The sequence below is a fragment of the Hippocampus bargibanti genome, linkage group LG18 (assembly GCF_051943395.1).
Source record: "Hippocampus bargibanti isolate YZ-2025 linkage group LG18, ASM5194339v1, whole genome shotgun sequence".
Taxonomy (NCBI): domain Eukaryota; kingdom Metazoa; phylum Chordata; class Actinopteri; order Syngnathiformes; family Syngnathidae; genus Hippocampus; species Hippocampus bargibanti.
The window spans coordinates 6,648,081-6,657,537 of NC_142751.1; the positions used below are offsets into that span (position 1 = coordinate 6,648,081).

The following is a 9,457-nucleotide window of genomic DNA, read 5'->3' on the forward strand; positions in this document are numbered from 1 at the left end:
AATATTGACAAAATGACCCCCTTGAAATCAGCTTATTAAGGTCCAGTGCTGAAAACTACTTTCAAAAGCCGAGACATTGTTAATGATTACATGATGTCATGTCTAAAATCCATTGTAGGGTTCCTTCCTATCTTTGGCATAATGATTTGAATGTGACGTGAATTAATCTATTACACACGCCACCCACACCCACCTTGCATTTTATTGCGAGACTGTAAGCTATCAAAGCGTAACCCACAGTGGGATATGCGGGGGTCAACACATTTCAGAACTGAGACGAATCAATTATAAATCATACGGCACTAGCGCTGGGTGCATTATACATCACACGTATGGGTTCATCCTCGTGGGATTTTGATGCCACACGGGCGCTTGGTTTCATTGATACATTTCCGTCCACGCAACAATATGCACAGAATATCAAAGAAATGTGTAAATATGCAATGGCGCCATTGAGCAAAAATGTTCTTTTCCATTTGAAAGTATCACTTAAATGTGACAATAGTTCATAGGTTAAATTTTCCGCAGGATTTGGGTGCAAGCTTGTGTTAGATCTGACAGGGGTTGATCAGCAAAACATTAACTACGCCACATATGCGCAAACGTATGTTTACATATAACAAAGAAAACAAAAAAACAAGAAGCTATGTCATTTTAAGCACGTTGTCAATATTAATTCTTGTGGCCTTAATTGAGCTATATGCGGAGTAAAATTACAAATACCTCTCAGCACGATGCCATTCGGTTAGATGAAACTATAGCTGTTAACATTAAAATGTCACCTCTCTCAAGTAAATCCACACATTATGTCTTTCTAAAGCTGGAATGTTATTGGTAGGACATGCTCTATCTATCTATCTATCTATCTATCTATCTATCTATCTATCTATCTATCTATCTATCTATCTATCTATCTATCTATCTATCTATCTATCTATCTATCTATCTATCTATCTATCTATCTATCTATCTATCTATCTATCTATCTATCTATCTATCTATCTATCTATCTATCCATCCATCTATTTATGTATTTATTTATTTATTTTATTTTAAGTCTTCAAACAGAAGCCCACAGGTTAAAATATGGCACATCTCTTGCTCCAAGAATTACGTTGGTCTGCTGCATTACAGATTTAGATCTAACCAATAATATGTGTGATACAGGTTATTTATGAATGTGTATTCTGCACATGAATGTATATTGTGCACAAATAAAAGTAAGGAATGATTCACAATGCAACATAATGACGATTACATTGCAGTTGACATTTTTGTTAAATTGTCCTTGGCGTTACCGAGTCCTAAAAAGTGCTGTGCTTTTTTCAAACAAAAGTACGTTCTTGGCACACCAACCACATTATTCTCACAAGAGCAGCCCAAACACTGGCAATAACGGATACAATTTCACCAAATCACAAAAGACAGGGAGAGTTTGTCTGTAGCCTTTTCTCTTGTGTGATCTCATACATTTGGCAAGAGGCCACTGATAATCGTCTGCTTGGAGCTCCCACCTGTCCTTCAAGTGATGACACGGTATGCAGTCATCGAAGCACAGCGCTTTGTGAAAATAGATCATAGGAACAACCTCTTCGCCTTTTATGCAGCATAGGGGCAGGACATGACAAAAAGCAAAGTTCATTTGCTCAACTCTAGCGATATGTGAAGCAGCTGCAAACGTAAAGTTCGACTTCTCTGCAAACCTCTCACATAAGTTCAGGTGAGACCAGAGTTCTGAATAGGTGTCGTGTCCTTTTTTAATATTTGCTGATGAAACAGTGAGTACCGTTTTAAAGTCTTTCTATGACTATTATTAAGATGGATTTTTATAGCATATATAATACTGTGTGACTGCTGTTTTCACTGCTGAATCAGCTCTAAGTAATTTTGGATGTACTTTCTTTCAATAGCGATGAATACAATATAAAACTGTTTAAATGATGGCCATGTGTTCTTTTAGACTTTAGAGTATGGTCCATTTTGCTTGGGGTAGTATTTGCACATACTGTAGAAGTGATGTATAGTTATGACACAGTGTTGTCTGTGCATGTTTGAATACTTCTGTCCTGATCGATTGCACTGAGTGAATAATTCAGTGGCGGGCTGTGGATGTCATTGCTAGGCCTTCAGTAGTGCTACGTCTGAATTAATCCAGACTGAAGAAAGTGTGGTGTGACTGAAGGGTACAATTAGCCAGGAAATAACTGATAAACCTTTCTTCGTGATTTTTCTTGAAAAGCACGTCTTGAAAATGGCGCACCCACACAAAGGGATGTGTGTGTGTGTGTGTGTGTGTGTGTGTGTGTGTGTGTGTGTGTGTGTGTGTGTGTGTGTGTGTGTGTGTGTGTGTGTGTGTGTGTGTGTGTGTGTGTGTGCGCGTGTGTGTGTTATAAATTGTAGTACATGTATAGTAGCTATAACGGAATATTACCCATTATAAAGCGCATTCTGAAATTAAATCTATGAAATGCGTGTTTGAGCAACATGAAGAAATGTAAAACATGAACCTCATCCACTTTTTTGAACCTCAGAGTGCTGCCGACCTTTGGCAGCCACCCCCATCCAACTGAGATGCAAGTCGACCTCACCATGTGCTTAAGCTTGAGCCAGCGCCGCCGACTTTATCAACTTCTATCGATGAAACCTGATTTGCATCATTACCAGCCCATGGGCAGCCCGCAAAGAGCCAACCCACACTCTTTCCATCAACCCACCCAGTGTTCTAGATTGAGTCTCTCATCACCTTCAACATCGTCACAACTTCAGAGCTGTTTCCTCAAGAAAGCCGGAGGCCTCTGCAACAAACGTGTGGTGTTTGCAGACGCCAAAGGACTTGCGCTCACGGCGGTGCATCTATTTATGACTGACAACTCCTCCTTTGCTGAGCCACATCTCATCGGGTCCGACCCAAAAAAAGCGCCCGACTCAAAAAAGACACAAAAGCAAAAGTATCATCTTGACTTTCCTCAGCTAGCTTTGGATTCCAAAGCCTTCCTTGCACGCCTACGAGAGACAAATGTACAGTTAGAAAGCTGCAGCGTTTCCGAATGCTCCTTGCGTGGGAAAGTGCACGTCTGCCATGGCAGTACTGACAAGGTCGTCCACTTGAGGCTCACGTTTGACTCCTGGCAGCACCACTTCGACATCCCATGCATGTTCTTGCAACAGCAGCGGCGCGGAGCTTTTGCTGTGGACGTTTTCACCTTCGACTTGCGCTTACCCCAAATTATCAACCCAACTGAGCGGGTTGAGTTTTGTGTGTCTTTCAGGCCCGGATGCGGCACGACAATGTACTGGGACAACAACAGAGGAATGAATTATAAGGTGTGGATGGAAAAAGATGCAGGACAATCTTACCTTTATCTTCCCAAGCACCGAACACCATCTTGTGCTTACTATATGAGTCCGTCCATCAGTATGGAGAACCATGAGGATCTAAGTTTCTTCCAAGGAGGCTCAAATGTTAAGTGTGAGTGGAACCGAGATCCCTTTGTTCAAATCAATCGAGCAGATGACAGTAGTCCAGTCAAAAGAGCTACAGGGACATATAAATAATGGGTAAAAAAAAGAATATGCTGTGTGAAATCTGCTCTGTTGGCTGGGTGTTGTAAAGTGCCATTGCGCTGTGAGCCTGCTGGCATGTGAATATTTAAACATCTTGAATTCATTATGAAGCTCTTGTCATACAGTACATCCCCGAGCACACTTGTCGACAATGGAGCGTCCGAGGCTTATTTTTGACAGACCATTTTCGACAGACCTTTCTCTTTTTTGGTCATATTTTGTCATTCGTAATATTTGTTGAGATTTAATTCTGCAAGGAAAATTAACTCATTCATTGCCATCCCAAATTGAAAATATGATGTGGAGCGCCATTCCCGAATTTGGCTTTTCTTGCGGGGGTGCTGATAAAGCGCTGGTTAGACCTCTCGCAATGTTTTTCCCATCCACGAGGGGGCATCATTTGCCTTTTGTACAGCCACCACTGCTTGCACCTCATGTTACTCCCGAAGCGAAAAAGCTATATATATATATATATATATTAGTTTTTTTCTGATGAAAGAAGAGAGTCTACGTTTTCTAACGCTATGTTGAATGTTTATGTAATCCGAAAACTCAATTTTCTGTAGGGCCTGGAATTTGAGTGAAAATGACAAAAAAAACTCTGACACTGGCCATGAATGAGTTAATTAACAGAAAAACACATCTGTTTGTCCATTTATTTTTCCTTATTTCAGACTGTAAAACGAATATCAGAAGAGGAGTGAGTTCACTGATGACTACGTAATTCAAAATGTCATAAATAAATAAAATATCAATCCATCCATTTTCCAATCTGCTTTATCCTGACAAACGTTGCTGGGGGTGCTGATCATATCCCAGTTTTGGGCAGTAGAAGGGGATACCTGAACCGATTGGCAGCCAATCGCAGGGCATGCAACAAAAAAAAAACTATTCATGTTCACAATTACACCTAGGGACAATTTAAAGTGTTCCATTAACTTGACACACATGTTTTTTGAAATATGGGGAGAAACAGGAGTACGTGGAGAAAACCTACACAGACAGAATATATGTCACACAGGGAATCCGGAGTCACAATCAAAACAAGCACAGTGCACTGTGAGTGAACATGCTAATCAGTCAAACATTAGTCAAAGTCAAAAGTCAAAGTCAAAGTCAGCTTTATTGTCAAATATGCTAATACGCATGACATACAGCACAGGCTACCCTAAATAAAATATCAGACCATATTTTTCATCGCATTGACTGCAAAGCGGTTGTGAGTGTTACGCAACTTAATTGTAAATCCACGTTAGTCAAGAATAGCCCAGACAATTTAGTTGAGATCATTCAAAACAAACACATATCCAACGAAAAAGAGGTGGTACAAGTGGACTCAAATTCTGGTGGAGCGAAATTATTTCTGAAGATCAGACGTAAAAATAGAAACAAAACTAAAACGTGCGATGCATATATCGCAAACCCCATCCACTCACACTCACACACACACACACACACACGCACACACACACACACACACACACACACACACACACACACACACACACACACACACACACACACACACACACACACACACACACACACACACACACAGATTAAAGGGGCAATCCAGGCAAATCGACAGAGATTTATGTGGACGAAGGTACGGCATATTTTCAGAATACAAACAGCCCTTTTTGATGTATCCATTGTTTCCCAGCACAGAACCGACAATGAATGCTCCACACAGATAAGCATGTGAGCACACGCAAAACTGTTTGATTCAGTTTCCCTCGTGTCTGCTTCATAGCATCTATCACACATTCCAGACAGCAAAAGTCAGGACCCCATAGGCAGCCTTGGGGTGATGTGGCACACATGCCCTGCATGGGTGAGCTTGTTCTAGCAACACCCAAAACTCGATCAAAACTATCTTTTTTTCAAGTAACTTAACCAATTTAGAATACAATCAGGAATACTTTACAATATATGCTAAAGCGAAATATGTACAGGGAGGTACACCTACACCCGGCCAAAAATAGAATACTCTAGTGGACTTTTCCCGCTCGAGCCTTTGACTGTGTGTGTTGTGTGTATGTGCGTGTGTGTGCGTACACCCTGGAATTGGGTTCTGTGTTTTTTTCTGTACAGGCCTGTTTCCAGATTCAAGCATGAAGTCAATGTGAGATAGCATAAAAGTGAGTGGCACATTAAAAGTGTCACCCAAAAAAGAAAAAAAAAGAGTGTCTCTCTTTTTTGTTGTCATCCAGACTTAAGTACCGTATTTTCTGGTGTATAAGGTGCTTCAGAGTATAAGGCACACCCCCAATGAATGTTATATTTTCAAACTTTTTCCTTAATACGACACCCCCAAAAAAATATGGGTTTGACGTGCATGTTCAAGGTAAGAAATACAAGACCGGGGTGCACGTGCAAGTTCAAGAATACAACAATGGTGTGTCACGTTTGATTATCAAGCTACAAAAAGTCAAGAAGCAGTTTTTCTGCCAAAATTCAAAATTGGGTCAAACATAATCACAAGTATCAACAAGTGTTATACCATTAAGATAAACTATTTTGTTTGCGAAAGCTTTCACATTATGAAGCAAAATAGTCTGAGAACAGAAAATGATGTACCAATCTCTGAATCTAACATATATTGATTGGGTCATGTATTTCAAAATACTTGCTATTGACGAGGTGACGTAGCCTACAAGAGACTTGATTTCATCCATTTTTTGGATGGATGAACTGTAACATGAACTATACGGATCAAGTGTGTCAAACTCATTTTTTTCCCGCGGGCCACACTGTAGTTACGGTTTCCTCTCGGGGGCATATTATGAATTTGGAGAAGCCATAAGGATGTTTCAACACCCCCACATATCCAAGCTGATGATAAATACAGAGGGTTGTGTCAGGAAGTGCATCCGATGTAAAAGCTTGGCCAAAACAAACATGCCAATCAAAACTCTGAAGATAAAGGACACTGATTCGCTGTGGCGACCACTTGAAGGGAAAAGCCAAAAGGAAAAGTTATTACATATAGAGCGCACTACAAATTAATGAAAAAATAATTTTCAAATTTGAAGTAAAAAAGAATGACTTATTGTGGTTTACATGGGACAATTTGAAATTTTGTTTCGGGCTTTAGCCAGCAGCATGAAATTTCACAAGTTTGATTTGCTCTTGCGGATCGAATAAAATGATGTGGCGGGCCAGATTTGGCACGGGGCCTTGATTTTGACACCTGTGGTACAGATGATGATAACGACCATGGAACTTTTATGAAGTGTAACGCAACAATTTCCAAAGAGTAAGTTGATGTATTTAAAAATGGCATAAAACTTATTTTCATTTCTAAAGAGACATTGTGAATATGAAACTAGCACTGCATTAACTTTGGGGTAAATGAATGGCAACATATTTTGCTCACTGAACATTGTAACTGTGATAAAAAAAAAAAAAATAAATCAAAATATCTAGTCAATGTCATTCAAATGAGAACCGTGTTCAACTGTAATTCATTGGAATATAATAAAAATATGCTATAACATTCAAACGAATGCCTACCATTTCGAGTGATTGCTTCATTAAATTAAGATTGGAATGCATAACCCCCAAAATGCAAATAAAAGCCACAAGACGGGTGAAATAAATAACTTGGTTTTATTTTGCAAAGGAATCACTCAATCTTTCTTATGACTGACATTTAAAGGACAACCGACGTCTCCGGACAAGTTGTTTCCATAATTTGTAAAATGTAGATAGGCTAACAGGGATAAGGAAGGAAATGAGAAAATGAAAAAAATAATAAAAGTTTTAACAAAAAATAATAAAAAATTTAAAACTTATTAAATTGTTTGACAAATTAAAAAATTTTTTAAAAAAATTAATTAAAACAAAAAAAAAAATTTTTTTTTTAAAAACAAATTCATAATTTATAATCATGCTTCTAAATTTAAAAAATTTCTAAAAAAACAAGGAAAGAAAAAAAAAAAAAAAAAAAAAACAAAACCAAAACACACAAACACCAACCAAAATTTATTTTACAAACAAGCACACACAACAGCCCAACCACAAAACCAACCCCCCACCACCCAAAACAAACAACCCAACAAGAAAAAACCCAAACCCAAAATCAAATTTTACAAACATTACCAACAATTTGACAATCAAAAAAATTTACCAAATTCCCATTAAGAATTTGAATTTCAATGGAAAAAAATAAAACCAATTTAAGGAACAATTATCAATTTAAGAAGAATTTCGGTTAGAAAACGGAAAATTAAAAAAGGTAAGGTTAAATAACAACATTACATCAACCAAAAGTAAAAAATATTAAATACAGAATTTAATATTAATTAATTTAATTAATTAACAAAAATTTAAAAAGAAGTTTAATAATTAAAATTTGATTTACATAAATTTAATATGACAAAAATTTTAAATATTTTTTTGAACCTAAATATTTTAAAATATAAACCTTTCCATGGATTAAAAATAAAAAAAATTATTGGTTGAATTAATTTGGGCTTTCCAAACTGGAAAACTCAAGGCCAAATTTTTAAAAGGGGAATTTTTTAACTTGAGACAATGCTAAAAAAAATTAAAAAAATTTAAAAATTAAGGGAAAAAATTAACAGCAAAAATATGAAAAAAAAAGAAAAAAAAACAGGGAAAGGCTTTGGGGAAAAGAACATAATAGTAACAAAAAATAAAAAACAAGACAATATAAAGAAAAAAAAAGAAAAAAGGAAGGAATAAAGGCCATCATGACGGACATGGTTAAAGTATGATCATGGAAATCTCTTCAGGTTATTTTCAAAAACCAAAAAAATTTTATAAAATTTTTGAAGCAAGCTTTTGGTTCTACCTGAAAGGAAGTTCATTAAGTTTCTTTAGCTATTTGAAGGGTTTTAAGCTAATCTACAATCATGGGGAACCGGGAAATTTTTACGTTAACATTAATTTAAACACCTGGTTTGGATAAGTTACATTTAAGTAACTTTTGGCAAAATGTAGTGTAAAACAAATTTCCTTTTCAGTTTTTAAAAAGGGGAATTTTTTCAGAAAGCAATTTTAAAAACCAAATGTTAGAACGAGGTATGTTTAAAATGATTTATGGCAAAATTATTGTTTTTGAACTAAAACATCCATTTGAAGCTTATGTATCCACGTTCGAAGAGTCAAATTCAAACCATTTGGACAAGATATCTGGTTCGCTTAAACATGCCAAAGGGCGTATTTTGGTTGGGGGCTTCATTTTATTCCATTAGGAAAATTTCATTTAACCTAATTGTCAAAATTTTATAGATTAATGAAAAATTCTTATTTTCATTGCAATGGCATTTTAGCTGATAAGCGAAAAAGGAGCCACAAATGAAAACTAGTTTGTTTTTACTTTGATATTATTATTTTAATATTATTAATTTTAACCAGTTCAAATGACGAATGATTAACATGACCAAATTTTAATGATAAAAGAAGGGTTGAATTTGGTGGTCATTTTGGGTCCTTGGCATTTCAGGACCTCCCGGGTCCTGTTAATTCAGCCACCTTTATGAACCTTGTGGGTCTCAGGTTGGTTAGGCCGTTAATAGAGGTTGATAAATTTGGTAACTGATTAATGGATGATAAAATATGAAAATATATATAGATTTGATGGCGGAATAGATGTTGGATATGGTGTGGATGGATATGGATGAATATTTTCGGTAAAAGGGAGGGGAATTGGTGGGGTTTTTTGGTGGTTTTTTTGTTGGGCCCTTTTGTGGGCCCCCATTTTCCCCCTTTTTTTCCCCCCCGCTTATTCCCTTATAAGGGGGGTTTTTCCCTTATCCCCTTTTTTTTTCAAGGTTTCCCCTTTTTGGCCAAAATTGGGGGTTCCCCCCCCTTTTTAAATAAATTTTTTTAAAAATTTGATTTATGCAAAATTTTTTTTTGTTTT

At 36.8% G+C, this 9,457-nt stretch overlaps 1 protein-coding gene across 1 annotated transcript; it reads left to right on the top strand.

Annotated features, from left to right (window-relative positions):
* The first annotated feature begins 700 nt into the window (after positions 1 to 700).
* LOC148884398 (protein phosphatase 1 regulatory subunit 3B-B-like) lies at positions 701 to 4,559 on the top strand. Its single transcript, XM_089021176.1, is given in 3 exon segments — positions 701 to 744; positions 2,532 to 3,550; positions 3,553 to 4,559. Coding segments are annotated over 3 exon segments (1,122 nt in total). The 3' UTR covers positions 3,612 to 4,559.
* Positions 4,560 to 9,457: the final 4,898 nt, after the last annotated feature.